We start from the raw sequence: 23,973 nt of genomic DNA, 5'->3' as shown, positions 1-23,973 counted from the left end.
GCGCAATTTTTTGTTGTGCTTTATTCTCTCTATTTTATTTCATAATAGAATGTCTTCCAAACTGTAGCAAAAAAAAAAAAAAAAAGGAAGGAGGGGAGAGGAAGAGAGTGCTTCAGAGACTGGCAATGCCAAGAACACAATCATGTCGACAGCCGCCCCACACATTTGTTACTGCATTCTCAGCACAAGTGCCGGAATGAACATCTGCAGTGTAAAAATTCAGCCCATTAGTTCCTGCAGCTTGTTAGCATATTTTAATACTGCGTTCACAGCTTTCTATTTCCATCAAGGTGTTACTAGGTGCCAGACTCTGTATTCACAAACTCTGCGGATACTATCCCTGTGTCCTTTTATTCTGGATCTGATGGGGGGAGGGAAGGGTGAAAAAGGCAATCCAGAAGGCAGAAAAGAACAGGCAACAGGTATTAGCAGATATGGGGATGAAAGGGACAGGAAGCACACATGCCTTGTGCTTTTTGCTTCTGTGCTACTCTTTCACATGCAAAATGAATTTTTCACATCTCTCAAGCAAACTGTTCAAAACTAGCTGCCAGTGCATCTCAGAACTAGTTTGTGTGTGGCCAAGAAGAACATAAAAAGGAGATGTTGGGTGCTTTGTGAACATGTTCACTGATCTATGGTACCTGGTATCCAACCAGTCCTTTCATTCTAGTTTTTCCGTCTTCTTTTGCAGCAGGCAAAAGTCTTGTTCTGCACACAGCACGTGGCAAAAAGGTTGGTGGTTGGTGGAGGAGAAGCAAAGAGTGTCACGGGAAACGGCACACCATGTCAGCAATACAAGAAACAGACACCAACTTCTAGTGAAGATTTCAATTATACACCTTTGCTGTGTGCATCTCATTAGGTTATTCACTCCAGTTGGTGGAAACCACAGAAGAGAAGAGGGCTCTTGTGCTCGGGTGCTGCTTATGGGTTTCTCACAGGAATCTTGTTGGCCACTGATATCAAATGTAAAGTGCTAGGAAACAGTTAACTCATAACTAGGTGTTCTCAGATGTATGGCTACGAATAACGTAAGGTTTTAGGTCTGGTATGCAGTTATACACATATTTGAGCTCCTAACCTTGGCTGGGGTTAAGTGGATCAATTTTTTTTTTTTAATTTTCACATTAGAGAGGCAGTCTCCAATAAGCTTAAAAGTGGGTGTCAAGGGCCAATTTAGCATATGCGAATTTAGAATACAAGAGACAAAATGAAAATTAGATGGCTAAGCTGACTATATTTTAAGAAATACATCCTCTACCTAACTGCCATGTTACCACATATTAACCAATGGGTCCCATTTTTCAGGACCACATCATAATTTTTTTAACTTGAGTTAAACTGTGTTTGAATAGTTATGACCAAAAATATTAGAAAATCAGCATTTTCACATCCCAAGAATTAAATTGGCTCATTATTTCAAACGAATATTGTTGCTTAATATTTCACAAAACAGAAATTTAGAAAAAAGGATTAAAGCAGCAGAGGTTTAGAAGGGTTTATAATTCCTTATTTTATATTTGGATTTTGCACAAATATGCTAATAATCCATCCTAACATTTCACAAATGAAAACGTGTCTAAGGCAGCAAAAGAAGGAATGCTGTCTGTCATGCTTTGCCCCTTGAACTGAATGAACGATGTGCAGCAGCATGGCTTGGTGAGTTGTGCACAATACACTAACTTTGCTAGTTATTGGTTTCTGTGTGTCCCACTTTCAAAATGTCATTTAAAAAAAGATGCTTAACAAAAGAACACAGTATGTTCTAGCATCTGCTATGTGATTTTATAAAAATGATTTCTTAAGTGGGAACATGGAAAAAAAGAACCATATTCTCCAAGTTTTGGTCTACAAACTTAAGGGGAGATAGGCAAATCTTCATAGGTGTAGGAAGGGAAACTATGGATTAATGACATATCCCTTAATATTGCAAAATTATCTCAATAGGCACTATAACTGCAGCTCTTTCCAAAGCCTACCTGGCAATGCTGGGCACTGAACCTCAGTTTTATGCATGAAGAGCTATAGATCCTCTTTGCATTCCCAATAAAAGACTCATTCCTGGAAGCAGGCAAGAGGGAGAGAGCTCATCATGAGCCTCAAAGGCTTTTGGGATTCACTGATATGAACATTTGATAAGATGATGTATTTTGTCCTTGTCATGATGTCTAATGAGAAGGAAAAAAATAAATAACAACAACAACAGTTCTCACTCTCATTTTTGTAATTATTTTTGAATTTTGTATCAATTCTTTATATGTGTATGTGTGAGTGTAAAAAACAAATTACAGAGATGCAGTTACATGTAGCAAAGTTTAAGATGAGTCTATATAACCCAACCACATCAAGGAGGGGCAATTCTAAAAAAATTAAATACATATATAGCAAAGTCTGCTTGCTTATCTTATCTTAAGAATCCACATAAAAGTGAGCTCTTGTTCCATTTCCTCTTCCACTTGTTCTCATTTTACTTCCTGCTATTTTTCTGCACATGGCCTTTGGTAGAGGTGATCATAAACTTTGAAGGTTCCTCAAACTTTTTGCTTCTTCCTCATCCATATACTCAGAAAGGAGTTTAGAAATAAATAGATTGGGTTCAGTACTATATAAGTTATTGCTATAAATGCGGAAACGTTATTGCTTCTGCTTTGCTGCTTTTAAGTACTTTGGAGAAGGGAGTGGTGAATGATTACCAAAAAATAAAGAAACAAGGCACAAGAAATCACCAACAATTGTAAATTTCACTAGTCCTCTTTAATGTACAGCTTAAATTGTGAACTGCGGGTATCTGACAATTCACAGAATTTTTAAAGCTTGGTAGACCATCACCAGCAAGGAAGACCATCTTTTGGTGAAAACTACAAGCATAAGGTGTGGCTGAATTAGTACACACTCCTCATGTGGATGTGTGCAGTACACGTGCCTTTGCTAGATGTGAAGATGTGCAGTTCAGAAACCCAGAAATGTTATATAATATTGAACAGTGAAAAGAAAAGGGTTGAAAGAAGATCACCACTGCCACACAAAATTCCCCAAACTGGCGCAGTCCAAAATAATAATTGCACATGCACACCAATAACATGCTTCCACAGAAAATCTCCACAGAATATAGGTGCAAGCCCTTTGACTGCTGGGGCTCAAAGTCTGGGTGGCTGAAGGAAGCTAGCTTTCTGCCACTTGCTTCTCTTCAGTCCAGCACATGTCCCCCGTAATGGGTTAAGGGGAGAAGAAATGGGGCAAATTGTTCACTCTGTTCCACACTTTAGTCCCACAGAAATCACCACAGCTAAAACACTTGGGACTTCAGGGTTGAATGTACGCAGCTTGCCTACATTTTCTGAGTCCTAAAACCAGTGCTTTTTTCTGAGGGCACGCAGGGGGGCGCATACCCCTAGACATTTTGTGAATCTAAGTTTGGCTTCATTGAGGGACAGTATTTCAATATGAGTAGGAAAATGAGAGTATCCCTAAGCATTTGTGAAATATACTCGGAGTCGAGAGTGGATTTCATGCTCTTTATTCAGCTCATAGTGGTGAGGAGGAATGGAAGTTCCCCCACTATATCTGCTTTATATACATTATTTACACAATAGGCTGCACGTGATTGGCTAATTCCGGGATTCTCCTGTAGGCAAATCAGGTTGTGGATTCACTTCCACCTAGAGCTGGATTGGGTGGCTCCTGCGGACCAATCATACTGCTGCATTGTTCTAGGACCAATCAGACTGCTGCATTCTGAATCCCATTGTTCCAGGACCAATCAGACTGCTGCATTTTGGATCCTATTGTTCTAGGGCCAATCAGAGTGCTGCATTTTGGATCCAATTTTTATTTAGAAAAAAGCACCGACTAAAACTAAACAAGTTCCCATAAGGAGCAAGCTCAGTCACACTCCAGCATTGAACCCATCTTGCAGAGAGGGTTTAAGAATTTTGAGCAGCTGTTGGGGTACAGCATCAGTCTGCATCTGCCCAGTCAAGGAATTTGTAGTGGAAGGCAAGAATCACTTCTCTTTGCCATCTTTCTCTTCTACAAATGCCTCATGGGTCTTTTGTATTTTGTATCTGGCAACCTCAAGTGTACACTGAGCAAAAATTGCATGCATACATACTTAGATAAACACACACACAGAGGGAGGTAGTTTAAAATATGTATTCTAGAACAGTCATCTGGAAACATATTCTGCGTCAGAAAAAGGTTTGAGGTTTTTTAATTAAAAACGCAAGCCATGTATTATGGGGGAGTATCACAAATATATCTTCAGAATTAAAAAAATGAATCAACAAATGATGCATCATGATGTCTTTATATAAATTTATAGCATGACTCTGAAATGCTGTGTGTAGTTCCGATGACTCATTTTCCAAAAGAATATTACAATTCTGGAAAACAACCAAAATGATCAAGGGACAGAGCACTTTTGCCACCAAAACAGAGGAAGCAGCTGTATCATTCTGTTGTGTAATTGTGCCATAAGCAACAATGCCACTGTTTTGAGATAAGACTCTGGTGCCTTTAAACTCTGTAAAACAGGCAGAAATTCTACAGGTGACATTGCCTGCCAACTCCATGGCAGGAAAAGGGTTCGCCTTTTGAGCTTCTACTGTCCGTCATGCATTGATTAAGAGCATATGATACATTGCACAGCATATACTGATATACATGGAACACCAGGGAAGTATGCAGAAATTGCCACAAAGCTGCAGAGGCAATTTCTCTTACATCTGACTATGGGGAAAATACAGTTCAAAACTTGCCACTTCTGCATCATCAGCAGATAAAGCACACATTTCTGCTGTTTAATTAACCAAGTTCTACTCCTCCGACTTGTTTTTGTACAGAAATACGATAGCTGCTCCATTGGAAAGAAGGTTACCATCTGACTGCCTCATTGCTACTCAGTGAGAAATATAGAACTGTCCTATATTAAAATGAATTTCATATGCAGAAGAGCAGAAGACACTAGCATCTCTAAGTGGGGGAGGGATAATTCTCTTATTGAAAATTTGTAACAGAAATGCCTTCTATTTCGTCAAGCTCTGCCTTTGCTCCTATTTAGATTTCCTATTTGGAGAAAGCTACTTGAGTTGCTTCATTTTACGCTGGGCCTGATCTGTCTCAGCTACGATATCCATATACACACATGCGCTGCACCTTTCAGTTTATATCTCAGTTACTCAGGCCCAACCTAAGTGAGAAAACAGGGAGCTGTGACTGGTAGTGTGTCTTTCTGCTTTGGCAAAAAGCAGTCACAGGGCAGGGCAGCAGGCAGGTAGACCAAAGCACTGATGGACAGGAGAGTTAACTCTTCCTCCCTGTATCATTTTCTCAGCAAAAGCCTCCCCTTCTGCCTCCATTTCTATTTGCTGTTAGAAAAATGAGAGCAAAGTTTGGCCTAACAGGATAGTGATTTTCACTGAGAAAACCTGAGTGAAGGTTGTAAGGGTCAACTTTCCAAACCCTGACACCGCAGCAGTCCCAAACCAGATTGCCACTTGCCAAAACATAAAAGAGGCAGGTGATTTGCAATTGGTTTCAATCAAGAATCTCTCAAAGCCTTTATATAGGCCACAAGCCTCATAACAACTGGCAAATTCGTTCAGATTGTTAGCATGAATTACGCAGACCCATTTATCATACATATTTGCTGAATAATTAGCAGGTGCAGACGACATGGAATGGTGCTGGAGTGCTGCAAGGGTGGCCAAATACTAGCCATTGTTAAAGGCCCTTAAGATTTACATCACTCGACAAAATTACTTTACCTTTTGGCTAACATCTCGTACGTGGTTGCTAAGGTAACAAAGGTAACCAAAGAGGAATGTGCATGAATTTTGTGGTCAAATTATGTCATTTTTCTCTCTGCTGCTACCTCTTTTGCACCCATGAATCCAATCATTCTAAATCCTTTGAGATGAATCAGTTGAAATCAAGGGTTATAAAAGCGTACAACACCGCCTTATCCTTTATTCTCTCTCTCTAAAGCCTAGTAATAGACAAGTTTCAATTGAAATCACGATTGACCTGTTATCAGTAACAGGGGGCCTTTTCTCAGGCCTGGTGAAGCATAATCTGCATTGATTGTTATCTGATTAGAGGAGAATGCAGTCCTACTTCCCCCCAGTTACTTAAACCAACATCTCACTGTTCGTCCTTAGAGACCACAGCTTCACTCAGGCAGAGAGTGTCTAGACAGTATTCATGATCCATCTGTCTGGCACAGCCAGGCTGATGGCAAACTCTATTAGAACTGGAATATTTCTCTCTCTCTGCTCTCTCTCTCTCTCTTTTCTCCCTCTCCTACCCCCCCCCCCCAGATTCTTTCCCTTTGTGAAGCAGTAATCTGACACTGAAAATTACTATCATTGTTGCAATTCTCAAAATAGCAGTGCCAGACTTTCATTAACATCTATTCTAGACTACTAAATATTTAAATAAATGGACGAGCCACTCCTGATGTGGGACAGCCCCAGCACACCTGGAAGAAGAAATAAAGTAAATAAATTTCAAAAATAAGAATGAAAATCAGTTCTTGAGATCAGCCTCACACACTACCATTTACCTATACGAAAATAATCTTGAGAGAACTGTAAACATAAACAAGTCTATTGTGATGTGATAGGAGGACCTCCACTGGGCAGCTGGGGCATGCGGCGGCTGTGTAATTCATGGATTTGTAGCAAAACAAACCCTCACCTTAGCAAACTCTATTTGTCCCACGTACTGAAGAATAAAAAAGTATTCATTAAATTCTGGGCCCCCATATTACAAAAGTTTCCAGCTACACAGTGTACACTGGGGTGATAAACCTTTTTCAGCATGCAGACTACATTACCTCATGAGAACACTTCTAAGCAGGGTGTGCGATGCAAGACATTGGTGGCCGGGGCAAAAGTGTGCCAAACAACATATGTAATCCTTACTTTTGTGCAGTAGGCTACGTTCAAGCCGCACAAAAGCAGGTTTTTATGCCTCCTACACCTACACCTACACACACCTACACACATGCACACGCACGCACACATCTCTGAGATAAATTCTCCATCCAGACAACCAAGAGAGAGGATCACATTCCAGCCTGGCAAAAGCACTTGAGGCAGGTGGGGAGCAAGGCCTGTGAGGGATGTGTCCCTGTGTTAAGGAATGTGGCCTGAGGCCCAAACAGAGAGGCCTACAGGGTCGCATTTGGCCTCTGAGCCTGAGGTTCTCCACAAGACAATAGTAACACACCAATTTTCTAACTGCTGTTAACCTTTCAATATTTGAAACAGATAATATGGTTGTTTCTCAAACAAGTATACCATTTAGTATCTAAACAAAACAGTAGGACTGGATGGAGTCCAATAAATCAGCTGTCCACAGGTGAACAGTTAGTCTCTCCAACGTTGTTGTTGTTGCTGCTATGCCGAATGCTGCTATTGAGTCTCCTCCACTGTTTTCTCTGGGTGGTTCATTTTATTCTCTCCAAATCATCTCACCATCTTTACTCTCAATCATGTCTCCTCAGAAAATCCTCACAGAAGCCGTAAGTTACCCTATATGGCTTTTGTTAATTTATGATTTTGCATCCTAATCATTCACACACAGGACAGAACAAACTGCTGGAGCATGACAGCCAGTGTGGTACAGTGGTTAGAGTGCTGGGACCTGGGAGACCACGGTTCAAATCCCCACTCAGCCATGAAGCTCACTGGGTGAACTTGGACTAATCACTCACTTTCAGCCTAACTTACTTCACAGGGGTATGTGAGGATAAAATGCGTAGGAGAAACTATGGACACTACCTCAAGTTCCTTGGAGGGAAGGTGGGATATAAATGCAATAACAACTACTACTACTGCTTATGGGCTGAAGACATCCATGTGCATATCAGAGCTCTGCTAATCACAAGAATTCCATAGACCAACACAAGTTCTTAATTTTAAAAAGAAATGTATTAGCTGTATTCCTGCCCACAGATGCATGGCTGTAAGTCATAACTGAGTTGTGTGATCCTTATGGGTATCAAAAGCATTTCAGGGTTGTACATCTCATATCGATGAGTACCATGTGATTCACTGGAACAGGGTCACAAAATATGATTAATGCCAACATTGTAAGCATTTAATACACCAGGTCTGATGTTTGGAACAAGTATATTACTGTGTCAGCTCTGCCCACCCCCACCCCCCCAAAAAAATTATCATGCAGCTGCAGCAACTCTGCTATGAGGGAAAGTCACAACATTTCAGGCTTTAAAGTGCAGAGAAACTGCAAGCAAAGGGACAAAACGATAGATGTGCATACCATTTATACATGGTGTGGGGGGAAACGAATAGGCGGAAGTTTCTCCCCTTTTCTCAGAATTCAGGACCATCCAGTGATGTTGGAAGATTCAGGACACAGGGGGGAAAAATACTTCTCAATACAGAAAATGTTAAGCTATGTAATCCACCCTCATAAGATGTACTGATTGTCACCTACTTGGATGGTGGAATAATGGCATCTAGTCAAGGTTGCCATATATTTCCTCCAGTGTCAGAGGCAATATGTCTCTGGATATCAGTTGTTGAAAACCAAGTGGGGAAAGTGCTGCTGCAGTCAGCTCCTGCTTTCAGGCTTCCCATAGGCATCTGGTCAGTAACTGTGAGCTCAGGATGCTGAAGTAGATGAGCCTTTGATCTGATGCAGCACATCTCTTTTTGTGTTCTTTTGCATGGCAAATAAGTAAAACAAAGGCTAAAATCCTGGTATAGGTTCCTCCCATTCTCTTTTCAATTGTTCAGCAAGTCACTATACTATTCTAGGATTGCATATATTTAAATTAGTTAACATTTTAAATCAACAATGTCCTTTATCTCCTCTTTGGAAGGTGGAAACCCATGCTACAAATCAGTCTAGCTATCCAGCTATATCTCTCTGGCCTTAATAAGTGGTTTGCCTGTTCATCTAATTCTAAGAAGAATAAAATTTCAGTGCATGCTACCTCAAATGGATGCAGAATATTCCATAGAGACTATTTTAGTATAAAGTCACACAGCACACCATATGGCCACATTTTATGGATGTATGTGAGCACATATCTTATTCACCAAAGCATTCCCACTGTAAATCAGCAGAGGAACTGATGAGCTCCCAGTACTGAAAGCACACAAATTAATTTTGCACACCTGAGCAGTCCCAGTGCAGCAAAGGTGCAAAGATTTCTTGCAGGATTATCGCCTCGGGCTGTAATATCATCGAAGACAAAACATGCAATCTGACAGTAAACTGACTAAAATGGAGTTTGCAATCCTTTAGAGTTCACAATCCTCTGATTAAATATCCTTTTCAGGGTGCAAATATTCTTCAAGTTACTTATAGAATAGTTTCATCGTAAATTTTTACTTTTTTCCTTCTCACCCACACTCTGCATGCCATGACCTAAAATAGAAAGTAAATGTATGCTTCCTACAGTGGACAATTATGAAAAGGAGCTATAAAACTATATTGACATATTTGTTTTCTTTGCATTCAAGCTGTGAAGAATATTGACTGTGTCTCTTTGTCCCTAATAGTCTATGGCATTATGAATAGATCTTACCAATTATATTGAAATACCGAGCACGGTAACTATAAAAGCATAATGTACCAACACTTATAAGGAGGTATATGATGATAAATCTTTACCACTTCTGTCAGCAGAGGATTTGGTTGTTAAGCATGTCCTCCTCAACCCGGCCCAGGATAGATCTAATGCAAAAGTACAGAATGTTGCAATCAAAGTAACTAACACAATGCATTAATTAAATGTACAGCTAAGTGCCCAGCACTTATCTTTGCTAGTAATTTAAAATTGTTGCCCAAGTTGTGATTGCCGCACCTGGCCTAACCCTATCAAAATTTGGAGCCAAAAAAAAATCTGGAGCATAACAAATTAAGAGCCTCTTCCTACCCAAAATATAGTGTCCTGTACAATCAGGATCCAATAATACAGAGCATACATGTAACTGTTTTTAAAAGGAGCTGGAATCTTACAGTGCACTGTTTGGTGGGAAGAGGGAATCAGAGGAGATTCAATCCAGCCCTCTTCTGAACAGCTGATAGCAAGATTAGAGTTTTCTTTCATTTTTAAAGGGTTCTGTGGAAGTAGCTAGAGATGCTTGATAAATTCGATTTCTGAGAATTTATCTAATATGCACCTCCCAGTCTTCAGAACTGACATTTCTTTGAACTTTGTGATACAGTTCCTTGAAAAGTAAATAAATCGTGATGAAGTTCTTAGCTCACAAAAACATACCAACATGCACTAAAAACGCGTATTATAAGATAAAATATGTTTAGAAATGCGTACAATCAGAAAAAACACACATATTAAATGCACATTTTGTAATAAAATATGCCTTCAAGGTGTCTTCTAAAGGTTTTATAGTTACTTATCTCCCTGACATCTGGTTGGAGGGTGTTCCACAGGAACGGCGCCACTATCAAGAAGGCCCTCTGCCTGGTTCCCTGTACCTTCACTTCTCACAGTGAGGGAACTGTCAGAAGGCCCCTTGGGGTTTAAGATCTGAAGCTTAAACTAGCAGGCCTGCCATTATTACACATAGCATTGCCTGTAGTATTGCTATCTATCAGAAATGTAAGCCGACACATTTTTTTTCTCTGAGGCCCCAAAAAACTTGCTTAAATATTTTATCAGAGAACCCTTTCAACTAAATAAACTTAAGAAATCTTATCAATGAAAATAATATGCCTAAAACATGTACAGATTTCATATAATCATAGTATTGTAGAGTTGGCACATCTAGTCCAACAGCCTGCAATCCAGGAATCTTTTGCTCAATGTGACCCTGAGATTAAGAGTCTCATGCTCTACCCACCAAGCCATCGGAATGCACAGACCTCCAACTTTAAAACTTCAAATGTGGTCATTTGTAACCAAATCAAACCTTGTTCTGTTATCTTTCTTTCATTTGCTACATTAATCTTGTTGTAGGGACTCATTTTTCCACCCTAAACCCTGTTGGGTCCATTCCTGGTACCAGATCTTGGGTAAGAAGTACCAAGAGTGACTGTCTGTGGGAAGATTTAGCAGCCCCTCCCAGGCTCTAAAAATGAGACCATAAATTTATATGTGCTTTGGGAAGACCCTGCAGCAATCAAGTGTAGTTTGGTTCTAAATAATTTTCATATAAAATGCTTTCAGTGTTGATAAGTGCAATTTATTGTGCTCTGCACAGTTCAGTCAGAAATATGATTTTGTTATACAACAACAGACATAGACCAGCTTTAGTAAGATTGCAGGTAAGAGAACAGGCGAAGAGCCCTGCTGGATCTGACTAAAGGCCTAACTAATCCAGCATCCTGTTTTCCACATTGGCCAACTAGATGCCTACAGGAAGCCCAATAAGGGTAATAGCCCTCTCCCTCCGCAACAGGCAATTCTAAGGCAAGCTGCCTCTGCTCTTGGTGGCAACTTATGTGGAGTCGTCTTGAGTCACACCCAATGGTTAAATCTTGGTAGCATTGGCAAATTTAATATTTGTAACTACATCATGTCTGTCCTTCCTAAGGCTAGTTGTTGTTCTTTACAGCATAATTTTTACAACTGATTTTCCCTTAGAAACCAACAAACAACCTGTCATTTTGAGTAACTAAAATAGGACATTAACAGGGAAGTTTGTGTAGGTGCTCTGACAGAACAAGCATTCAATAAAACCTTTTTGTGGCAGTCTCTCTCTCTCTCTCTCTCTCTCTCTCTCTCTCTGAGGTTTGGTATGTTTGTTTTTGTTTGTTTGTTTGGTGTTTTTCCATCAATATTTTCTTTCTATAGCCAATGCATGTTGTTAAGTATGAGTTCTGTAAGTATGAGTTCTATAAATATTTTCCATTCAATAGCCTGTCCTTCATTTTTGAGACAAATCTGGGGAGGGGGCCTGAAATGGGCAAACCTTTAGTGGCAGTTAAATTGGTTACCTTAACCTGGAAGAAACAGTGTGTTCAAACTAGGAATTTTGTCACATTGATTCTGACTTTTTTGAGCTCCCAATACAAACTGGCAATGGCAAAATGGTTGGGTCAACATGCCCTTTACCAGGGCTGGGTCACTGGCAAATCCCAATCCTGCTGCCTTCTGCTAAAAGGCAATAAAATCTTAGCCATTTGTCATGACTCAGGTGCATATCTATGCCCAATACCCAATATTTATTCTCTCAAGAAATCACACACTTTTTAAGATGTCAGAAGCCAGTTCAGTTTGATAGGCTGCCCATCTTTGGTGAAATGTTGAAATGTCCATAGTGACCCATCTTTTGCTCCAAAGAACAGGTCATGCTACAAAACTAGTCACATGACAGACTTAACTTGGAGCAAAGGCATTATTTGTAGATCAAAGAATGCAACAACTTAAATCAACTGTGTTTATGAAGCCAGCACAGCATTTAAGACGCACATACTAAAGTAAAGCCACAGAATGTCATAGGTTGTTTTTTTCATAAATGCATTTATGAAGAAAATCCACAGGATAAAACACATGTTGAAAGCACAACTTCCCTTTAAAACTACTACTGAATGCAGCTAATTTATATTCTATCTGAAAGCACATATTTTATGGCTGCATTATAGTAACCAAATACCTCTGAATCACATGAAAAATACTAGTTTCATACTATCATACTACACTATTAAGAAATATGTGTTTCTCGGTTATAAAAGCTGGATTCAAAAAGATTATCCTTCTGAAATATAGCCAAATAATATTTAATTCGGAAGTCCATTAAGGAGGATATCAAATGCACACCAGTTACCTTGTCAGCTGGAATATTTCCCATTTTTATACATCCCATCCAATTCTATCTCAACCTAGAAGCACTTTAAAGCATCTTCAGCACATATATAACAGAACAAAAAACATATGAGTTTCAATACGGGCAGACTGTACATATTGCTTTCTCTGTTTTAAAAGGAACAGCTTTATCTCCCCCCAGCAAACAGTACAAAGGACCAGTCTGATATTATTTTCTGGTCCAGGAGACTTCACTGTAGCTCATGTATAGAGCAACTTGCCATGTGGATCCTCAGGATCACGCTGGATCATTCTGGAGGACTCCATCACTGGAGAGCTGATAGCAATGTTTCCCAGTCATGCAACAGGCAGAAGTATAGTGTCCATATGAAGTACCGCTCAATTCTGCCTTTAGAAGAACAAGTCTCGCACATCTGGCTGACTTATAAAACAGCAGCTGCCGTGAGAAACACTCAAGCTCTAAGGAAGCGCATTATAGAGAGAAATGCAAAGTGCAAGTCACAACTACAGCTATGTTTTTAGTCTAACCCAATTATAGAAGTAGTAACAGGAGTTGGGTGGGAAACACCTTGCTACTTTCATTCAAATCTTTTGCAGAATAGCATGAGAAGTAGAACAGACTTCAAAGCAAACGTCATAACTGCCCATAGACACAGGGGTGAGGTACTTACAGCTGAAGATACTTGGAGGTGGATGCTCTGTTACAAGCAGACAGTTCTCTTCATCACTGTTATCCCCACAATCATTTTGTTGGTTACAGACCAGTGAGCCAAGATACAAGCATTTGCCACTGGTGCAGGTGAATTTGCACTCTGAAAAGTACAGCAGAAGAAAAAGGAAGATGTGAGTACTTTTTAATTTGTTCTTTCATTATCTATCAAGGTTTAAAACTATTTAAATTAATTCAGCTCTACATGTGGGGGATGATGTAAAGGATTCTTCTTCTTCCTATTTGACCTTTGGAGTCCTGTATTGCAGTACAGTTTAATAACCATCTTAATTACTGATTATTTAAATTGCACAAGAAATTACAAAATGGCAATATGCAGCATAAACAAGTTAGGCACTTATGTTTTGAAATTATACAGAATTATAGCCCAGGTACCAATTCACAATTCACACAGTGAGGTTTTCCATGTTATAATTTACAACTGTCATCCACGACTGTTAGATTGTGTGCAACCCATCAGAACCGCAGAGTCTTCTCTTTTGTTAAGTCCCATCTTGCTTTTCATGAGTTAGTAGATGCAGAAGTGATCATTACAGCTTATCACATACATCACACACGGGAATTGGCCTTAAGTCTCTGTGTTTCATTTTAACAGCCCAATTTAGTTGTGTTTAAGAATTACTGAAATCAATAGGACAGATTAGATGCTACTAATTTTTGTGCATCTCTGAATCAGAGCCATTCTCTCGAATTCTTTTAAAAACCAAGGCTAAGGCAAGTATTTAAAATAAGCATGCAGAAAGCAGATATCAAAAGAAGAGTTTGAAAGGAGGTTACTTATATATGTGCATATATCAATTTAACAGATTTATAAAGTGTCCCTCATCACGTTGTAATTCCATGGCAGTTGTCAATAAAATAACAAAGACAAGATACAATAAATGCATCAAAGCAGTACAAACAGAATTAATATAATACCAAACAGCCAAAAAGAGCAGATTAATCATAGACTAAGCACCTGTTCCATTTTTTCCCAGTCCAGAATCTGACACATATGTGGAACTCCAAGTGCTTTGTACAGTAGATGAAGCTTGGTAAACACAAGGAGCTATTTTCCTTTCCATACCCAGAAACAAGGACATGGATCACTAAATCCAGGATTGTGATGACTAAATCTGCATTTCATTATATTATTTTTTTTTTTAATGTTTTGAAGCTTTTCACATCTGAAAGTGTCAGTTGCAGAGCAGGAACAGTCCAGCCCCCCTACAAACTGTATTTAATATATTGATTATTTGCTACTAAAATATGCCGAAAACTGGTGAAATTGCTTTGTTTAATCTCAAGTGTGTACATTCAAGTGTGTACTGGGTGTACATTCAAAAATTAAGTTCTTTGCGAAGCTGGTTGCTTTTAAACCACATTCAGCATCTAGGACAGTGGGAAGTGTGGTTTTAGAAATTATATATAATGTATACTGTATTTGAATCCATACTAGGCAAGAGCTGTCTGCTTGTGTGTCTGCTTGGAATGCTGCCAGCTTTGGACAAGACATAATAATCATTAGTTCCTGTCCCTGCATTAAAACAAGGCTTTAAAGCTGCAAAATGTCTCAGCTTTGATACTGTAATATGCACGAATCCATCCAGGCCCATAAAATTATATCTCTGCCCACCTTTCTCAACTGCCAGATGGAGATTAACAAACTGGAGGACTGCCACAGTCGAACAGTCACTGTTTCACCCTATGTGCTCAATTCCCAAATGTCAGTATTGCCAAGCTGCTGAATACATTTCGAGATCTTCCTTAGCTTGGCAAAAAAAAAGCTTAGCCCAATTGGTTCTAGATTTTCAGTTTCCTATCATTATTTCAGATTAAAGGAATGTTTTCTTAAATAAAGGCTGATGAGGAAAAGAGCCTGCTTTTCATTTGCAAGGGTCTAAAAGCCTTAAGTAAATGTACCGAAGAGTAATAATATGCACTACTTCAAGGCCTGCAATCCAACAGAGTGGTATAAGGGAGAATCATAGGCAGCCCTGCAATCCACATCTTACTAGCTTTCAACCACTTTAGTCAGTTGTTACTCCCACTAGGGGTGCCAACCTGAATAAAATATTGGAGGGGTAAGCCCCGCACTGCACAATCAATTACATGATGTGGCACATGCACACCATCTGAATGGCAATGCCCATCAACTTTGGGGGCAGGGGTCCCTAGCAGTTGGTTTTTATGACTGCCACCATGTTTCAAATGCACAACTGAAGCTGGGAGATGGCCTCCCATCCCAGTGCCATACTAAGACAGTTCACTGCTTGAACCCAATCACAAATGGTGAGACTGCAACAGCTCTCTGCTGAAAACTTAACAAGTCTTGCTTGTACCATTCAGACTATTCATGCCTCCACCATTCTCTCTTTCATGAAGCCACTTATAATAAGTCTACTTTTTAGCTAAACTCACTTGCATCCAAGGCCAGGAAGGAAGGAAGATAGACAGACAATGCCACTGAAATCCATCTACTCAGAAGAGCGGTGAACAGACTACAGGCTTATGAGAGCTACTTACGTTTTTTACCAAAACCCAGAGATCTGCCAACAGAAGGCAGGTACAAAACACAAACACTTAGGATTAAAGAATACCAAGCCCAGAAATGTATTAGGAATATCAGAACTGAACTCACAGTTCTGCTACTCAAAAATCCACTCCTAGTTATATTCCCCACCCCTACCCCTGCCAGCTTTCTTCATGCCAGTAATGCAATTAAGGATGGTGGGGGGCAGAGAATCGTTTTGATTGTTATTGTTAAACAATTGAGAGTACAAAATTATTTCCAGTCTATTGCAAATCACTTATAGATCTTTTAGTAGATCGCACATTAGTCTCTCTTGAACTAGAATATATATGCAGCATGGGTCAGGAAATGTAAATAATAATAATAAACTGTTGATCTAAATGACATTTTGAGCTAAGTCTCTCCTATTCCAAAGTATTTTCCATGCACCAGTAGTTTCAGATACTCTTAATAAATGCAGAACATCTGACTTCCACATATATACACTATTTTATGAAAACACTATCTTAAATGTCTCTCAGCTCTTTGAAATTACTTATTTGCCTTTTTCAGAAATCTTTGGTGACACTTCTTCCTTGTTTTAAACCTTTATAAACAGATATACATTCAAACAATTCTCTTAAAATCATATACAGGTCTACTCAAAAATAATCCCCATCAAATTCATTGGTGCTTACTCCCAGGTAAGTAGTAAAGGGTGCAGCCTTCCTTTCCCATTCACAGTAGTGTTTCAGTACTAATGACTGAAATTTCCCTCTCCCCCCCCCCCCGTCCAATAACAGGAGGGAGGATTTGTTTAAAGAAATCAAGCCTAGTTAGGGTGCAGTGATTTAAATCAAGGCAATTTAAATCATCAAGAAAAAGGGGAAATTTAAGTCAATTTTCCAACTGCATGATTCTGTACAAGTAGACATACAAATTTGTTGCTATAACAAATTAAAGCATATCTGTTTGCAACTAAACAGAGCTATTATGCTACCAAGCATGCAACATACTTTTTTTGTACTATAGAAATTAAATATGCCTAGGAGAAAACCTGAGAACATGAAGTTTCCAGTTTATCCCTCTTCATGAGCACCAAGCAACGCCATTCACTTGGCCTATGAGCCCAACTAGATGTGATGAACGGGCCATGGCTATTATTCACTGGATTTCTTACCCACCCTTCATCATATTTTCCAAGAATTACTCTAAGAACACAACCTTCTCAGGCTGGTAAGACGGTGGCAAGATGAGCTCCTCATACATTGTGGCTTCTGGGCAAGTTGGGTCATCCAAGGCCATCCAAGCCTACGACCAGAACTTGGAATCTGACTCTGGGCCATACCAAGTAGATACTCCATCACAATGGTAACAATTTCCTGGGGCTCATCATATAACTGGAAGCCTCTGCAATCAAATAGATTTCCTTTGGGTTCTGCTGATCCAGATAAATTCAGAAGCAATTCCCTCACTATCCAGGGAGGAGGCTAGGATACCAAGGATCATTCTGTGACTAACAAAAATTGAAGAGGCTGTTAGGAATCACGTCAGTTGTCTCAAACTTGCACTGGTAAGGAAATCAAAACCAACCCAGGGTGCATAATTGTGCCTAATGACATACCAAAGAGATCTCAATAAATTGAGTTGTAACACAGCTTGTCTAGACAGGAGAGGGGGGGAGGGTGATCTAAGTTTTAAAGATAATCCAGCATGACTGTGTTTTATAAATAACTTTTCAAAGCTATTCCACTTCCACTTTCAAGTGGCAATCAGCAATCCTGGCTGGTCAGTTACAGAGCAGCCCCTAACCCCTATAGGTAGGAAGTATTAGCAGCTATGGATTAAAAGATTAGTTGGATTTAAAAAAAAAAAAATCATTAGGCTTGCATCCCTACAAAGTCCAAAAACAACAAAACAATTTCATCAGATATTAAACTGATTATTACTGCTGGTGTGAATGGGCACTGTGCTTAGTTTGCACACATTTGTGTCCCAATTGAATGCATACTGCGTGCATTTCATTGCCATCTAATTCCAACTTTTATAAATTCCCCCCTCTACACCAATTAGAGACAGGTGCCTGTAGGAACTCCAGCTTTTCAGCGGTGTGGCCTTTCCTGCCAAGGAGAGATGCTGGTTGTCAATGACAGACTGAATAAAATAACTTTGCACCAACTTTGGAAAAATGATCCGGCTCTGGTGATCCTTCACGAGAAGAGAGTTTAATAAAAGTGAGGAGACTCAAGTATAACTCCCTATGAACCTGGATACAATAGCTAAAGCATAGGGGTAGGTTCTCTAAAACCTATTGCCTTCCATGAGATTTACGTAGCCTAAATGTCTGCAGAACTGCAGCATAGAGCATTTTATGGATTAAAAAATGGCACCTTAAAGAGTGCCCAGAAGGCAATGTTCAGCCGATAGGGTAGCTTCATTAGAAAGCAAGCCATTGCATTCTGTGTAAGCTGCAGCTTCGAAACAAATTGCTCTTAAAAAAACCCTCTCTTTTTAAAAATGTAATAAATACATATAGTAAGTAGGCTTTTGGATAAGTACCAAAGAAACTGTGGCCAAAGAATTTGATACATATATACCTTGATGGGGCGGTAATCATTAAATGCTGAACTGTGAAATGTAATGCCATCATTATTTTCAATGCTTATTTTACACATGCTGTGTCTACTCACCCGTATACAATCCCATCCCATTACATTACGGTTAGTGCTTTCAGACTTTCCTTTGCACTAGGCTTCATAATACAAACAGCACCACCATTGTTTTATCATCCAGTTCCACATAAGGCACTTTAATTTACAGGTAAATGCTGCCAGTTTTTTTGTATTTTTTTGTTTGTTTGTTTTTAATAAGGTCAGCTATGAGGGGAGTAGGGATAGGGTATTGATAGACATCAGTACTTAACAGCCTTGGAATTCTTGGCTGACCATATAAATAGTATCATATACTAAGTGTGCATCAGTTTGGTGGGTACTCCAAACAACTAGATTAATTGCGGGGATTCAGGGAAGGTTCTCACATTCCTGGGTTGGACTGCACCATTAAAAAGGCATTTCAAGCCAGGTCAGGGATCAACCATCTAAGTAGCTCTCCCCCCTCGTGTTTTTTGTTTTGTTTTGTTTTGTTTTTGTTTTTGTTCCCCAAAAAGTTACAACCCGCAATCTCCCTGTCCCCCAAAACAAGCACACTTCTTTCTGAGAAAGGAAATGAAACTGACTGGGGAAACACTAAGAGGTCAAGAGGGGAGAAGCTTTAAAGCATGGACTATGCCTGGAAAGAGCAGAGGAAAGGTAGGTGTGGATAAGCCTTTAGTTTGTTTCCAAACGGCATGAATACTGACCTGGCCATACCCTCTGACATGCAAATTACTTATTCATGGTTCAGGATGTCCAGGGAAATGTCTATAGACACTAATTGTTAGGAAATGGTTTGGAAGGAGAAACCCATCAGAGCCCAGGAAAGATGACATATCTTCCCCTCTCCCAGGAAAGGGGGACTGGAAGAAGGACTGGAAGCAGTAGAAGGAGCAAAACAGAAAATCAAGACACGGATACAGAGAGAAAGTGAGCTGAAAACCACTGTTTAAACTGAATTCACCTAGTGGGGTGCTAGCATCTCTTTCTGGGGATCTGGTGTGAGATAGTGGTCAGGAGTCTGCTAAGGACTAAGACCATAAGAAGAGCCTGCAGGATCAGGCCAGTGGCCCTCTCGCCCAGCATCACAGTCACCAGTCAGACACCTAAGGGAAGCCCGAATGAAGGACCTGAGTGCAAGAGCACTCTCCCCCTCCTATACTTTCCAGTAAGCGGTATTTTGAAGCATTGCTGCCTCCAGTGCCTAGCCATCAAGGTATGTAGCCATTGATAGCTTTTAGTTCCATTAATCAGTCTAATCCTTTTTTTACAGGCATCCGAGTTGGTGGCCATCACTACCTCCTGTAGGTGCAAATTCCCTAGTTGCAAGCTACCCATGTGGGCGGGGTGAGCTGGGGCAAGGCATGCTACGTGGAGCCTCGCCACCACCTCCCCTGTAGGGCAGCTGAGGAAGAGGCAACGGGCAGACACAAGCCCCACACTGCCATTTCGGGTAGCATGGAGCCTGCAGGCACCTGAGCCACCATGCCATTCCCAGGAGAGACGCGTGGCTCGGGCACACTGTAGGTCCCACAGTAAGTGCTGCTCTCTACTGTTGGCACCCAGTGCCCCCCCCAGCTGCGCCTCTGCATGCCAATCACTGAGCAATGCCTGCAATATCCCAGCTACCAGCTACCATCTGTTTCCACAGCCAACTCACAAAGCTCACCAGTAACACCTCTCTCCCCTGGTCACTTCTTACCAATGGTCTAGTACTGCTTCACCTCATTTGTCACATGCTGTTGTGTGAAAATTTAAAGGTAGACCTTATTCTCCAGGTTTCTTACCTAGCAGCCAAAAACAGTAGCCAGGGAGAAGCAATGAATAAAATAATTTGTTGCTCTTCTAGTCTCTACATATTAATCAAAATAGCAGGGTGGTACAGATGGGAACTAGAAGTTTAACAGATAGATAGATAGATAGATAGATAGACAGACACACACACACACACTAACAGGAGGAACTTTATCACAAAATACACAATTTGAAAAATAATCAAGTAGCATGAATAAAATGGACTGTACTCAGAAAACACATCCCCACATATGGTAAACAGTTTGGGCAGCTACAACATGTTCAGAAAACCAGTAACCTGGCAGTGTGATCTTCACAAAACCACAATGTCCCTGAGGAGCACATAAAAAGTTCTGAAAAATAAGAAATAGCTTATGAAAGACAGTCTGTCTATTAGAGAAAGTAAGGGTCTTTGGATAAATGTGACTATGCAGTCAGTGAAACAGTACAATTATATAATTTTGTGCCATGAGCTGAAATTAACTTCACTTCTTTTTGGACAGTGCAATCAGAAGTAGACATGCACTCCTAGGTACGTGAGGACTGCAGTCCGATCTATAATCCTTCCCTCAAAATCTAGGGGGAAAGAAATCTAGAAGGAAGTCAAAGTCATAGCCCCCAACTAATTTATCACTAAAAAGGAAGTAACAGTCTAGAATAAAAAGTTATAGGAAGAAAGTTTGCATCTTCAGTTACTCCTTTAAAAACAAATATAAATAGAGGCATGAGACTGGACTGTATCCCTTCACAATGAAGATATTTTATGGAAACAGATGGTACACAGTGCGTGAGATCATTAGACAAAAGTTTGTATCTTCAATATCAGCAAAAGAAATTAAGGGAAATTTAGGCTATGTTCACAACATACAGTACTTTTAAAGAACACCCCCCCCCCAAAAAAAAAGAATCCTGGGAACTAGAGTTTAACTCTCACAGAGCTACAATTAACAGCACCCTTAAATTACAGTTCCCAGGATTCTTCGGTGTAGATGTGCTTAAAATGTGCATGCAATCTTAACTTCTAAATATCTGCTTAAGATTTAAAAAATAGAGAGGCCATAAACCATCTCATGTCCTATAATGGCATGAACATATTTAGTGTGCTATAATTATTTTACTATCACAGTGAGAAATTAATCACCCCAGTCACTCTAGCACACAAAATTAGTTTAACCCTAAGTGTCAGCTACTTGACTGAAACAATGTTGTATGACAAAAGCTGGGTGTTCATATATGTGTTTTGAGCCAAAACAATTTCAGGGTATGCCAAATAATCACACACCTGTTAACGTCAATTTTTGTGCTCTAATCATGTGAATTTAACTACTTCCAGCACCTCCAGCTGTTGATCATGAGCAGATGCAGAGCAGCCATAAGGGAAATCTCTTAGAATTTCAGCATCACTGATCAAAAAGTGGCAATGAAGAATCTCCCGGGTCCCACAATAAGCCAGTCCTTGAGTATAGCAAAATAATAATGCTGTTTGTTATCAACCGGCAAATGGCATAGTAGTGCCACAACTGGCATTTGGCATCCATTATTTTATCCTGCAGATAGCTCATTTGTCCCCACTCTTCTAAACCGTTCCCTAAATTGCTACACGTCAAGATATACTTTCCTCTCATTGGAATTATTAAACTGAATGACTGATAACTCTGAGTTTGCCTCTTTTCTGTTTGTGACTCTGCTCAGATGAAATACATGAGGCCAATAATCAAAACACCAACAGCAAGTTCAGAACAGGCTTACAGTAGTGCATGTGGACGGTCTGCTCAGAGATGCTGAGTAGGGGTGGCTTTTCTCTCACACATTTCACATCTCAGTGCTCAACAGAGCTTAAACCATGAACTTCTTGAATTCAGTAACATTATGGTTGCAGTTCTGCCTGGCGGTACACAAAATGTGCTTGCCGTAATGGCTTGATCTGCTTTGGCACAGTCTATTTCACCCATGCAAACCTTCACAGGAGATTGCAGACATAATGAAAGTGCATGTACTAACTTACCAATACGTTAGGTTCACAAGTTTGGTAGCGTTACCAACACCAACGTATTTGGTTTGCACAGTCTCACATTCATATGGAGAAAAGTAGCAATATGTGAACGAAAAATAAATGGATACAACAGATCGTAAGACTGATCATGAGAGACGGCCTTCTTGGTGATTGCTTCCAGAATCTGAAAATTCCTCCGTAGAGAAGTTAGACTGGCTCCCTCCTTGTGGTCCTTCTACTGGCAGGTAAAAGACTTTCTCGTTCCAGCAAGCTTTGGGGAACTGGCTGTTTTTAACAAAGGGGCTGTATGGTTTTGAAATTTTAATAGATAGTTTTAATTCTATCAATGTTTCATTTCTTTTAATTATTGCTTTTGTCTATGTTTTTAGCTGTTCTTATTCTTATCTGTAAGCCACCTTGAGCCCCTGTCAAGGAAAAAGGCAGGGTATCATTATGATAATGATGATGATAAGACTGTAGTGATTCCCATTTACCAGCAGCTCAACTATATACTGGAAAATGTAATCATGTATTGGGAAAAGGTAAACATATAAATACCGTACGTATTGCGTTTTTTGAGGGGGGTATTACTTTTTTCAGGGACCTTCCTCTTCTATACTGAGACTGCCATGAAGTTGTTACATCACTTCCCCTTATTTACCTTCCTGATCTTTTTTAAACTAACAAAATCTCTTCTTAGTATCTCAAGCAACTAGGCCGACAGAGCAAGCAGAGTTAGAATGGGTTGCTAAATATTGGGTCAATGCGATTATCAATCCGACACCATCACAAACCAGACACACAAAATGCACTGGCTGCTTTGCCTCACACACTGATCCACAATGGCATATTTCTATGTGCCAAGGAGGCGTTAACATAACGCTGTCCCACAATGAAATTTATAATCACCTTTGCAGACTTTAACTTTTATAAATGTCTCAAAGGATTGCTGACGTTTAAAACACATTTTGCATTCAGTGCTTTCTCCCTCTCTTTCCCAAGAGCATGTTTCTAATTTCTAGAGCTGTCAACCAATTAAAGATTTGAATCAATTAACTGTCTGGCTTCTAAGTGGCTAATCGATCTGTTAACCAATTAATTGTTTTTTAAAAAATCACATATTTCAAAATTTCAATAAAGGTGACTCAATCAGACCTTTGAATAAAGATGACAGTCTCTCCAAACTGTCAATACAGTTTTGAAATACTCACTGAACATTAGATACAGGCCAGAAAATGGAACCAGCTTTAAGCTTATTTTTCATGAGATTTGCCCCATATGCTACCCTTTCCTGCCCACCCAAGTGCTGTTGAGAATTCCAGACTGCGTAGTGGAGTTGATAAACCATGCTCAAAAAAAGCACAAGGCTTGCTACATGAACCACACTGATGCATCTTGACATATTTCTCCTGCAACACAGGTGTGAACTTAAAAACAGAATGGGGGTTCTTCAATAACTTTCAAATTACTCAGCATTTGCTACTTGTCAGATCCAGTAATCAGAGGACAAATTTAAATTTGGAGTTAAGAGCTTTTGTGGAACTG

At 39.8% G+C, this 23,973-nt stretch overlaps 1 protein-coding gene across 3 annotated transcripts in view; it reads right to left on the bottom strand.

Moving 5' to 3' along the window:
• The window catches only part of LDLRAD4 (low density lipoprotein receptor class A domain containing 4), a 268,311-nt gene that overhangs the window by 142,216 nt on the left and 102,122 nt on the right, over positions 1-23,973 (bottom strand). For all 3 annotated transcript variants that reach the window (XR_014513691.1, XM_083450231.1, XM_083450228.1), the window contains one exon: positions 13,441-13,581. Coding sequence is in view for 1 of the 3 variants with exons in the window: in XM_083450228.1 (XP_083306354.1) it covers positions 13,441-13,581 (141 nt within the window). In the remaining 2 variants the exon portion in view is untranslated. The remainder of the gene's footprint in view (positions 1-13,440; positions 13,582-23,973) is intronic.

Source organism: Podarcis tiliguerta (genome assembly GCF_965153285.1).
Source record: "Podarcis tiliguerta genome assembly, chromosome: 7".
NCBI lineage: Eukaryota > Metazoa > Chordata > Lepidosauria > Squamata > Lacertidae > Podarcis > Podarcis tiliguerta.
The sequence above is the reverse complement of the archived record's forward strand: the minus strand, read 5'-3'. Positions and strand labels throughout refer to the sequence as shown.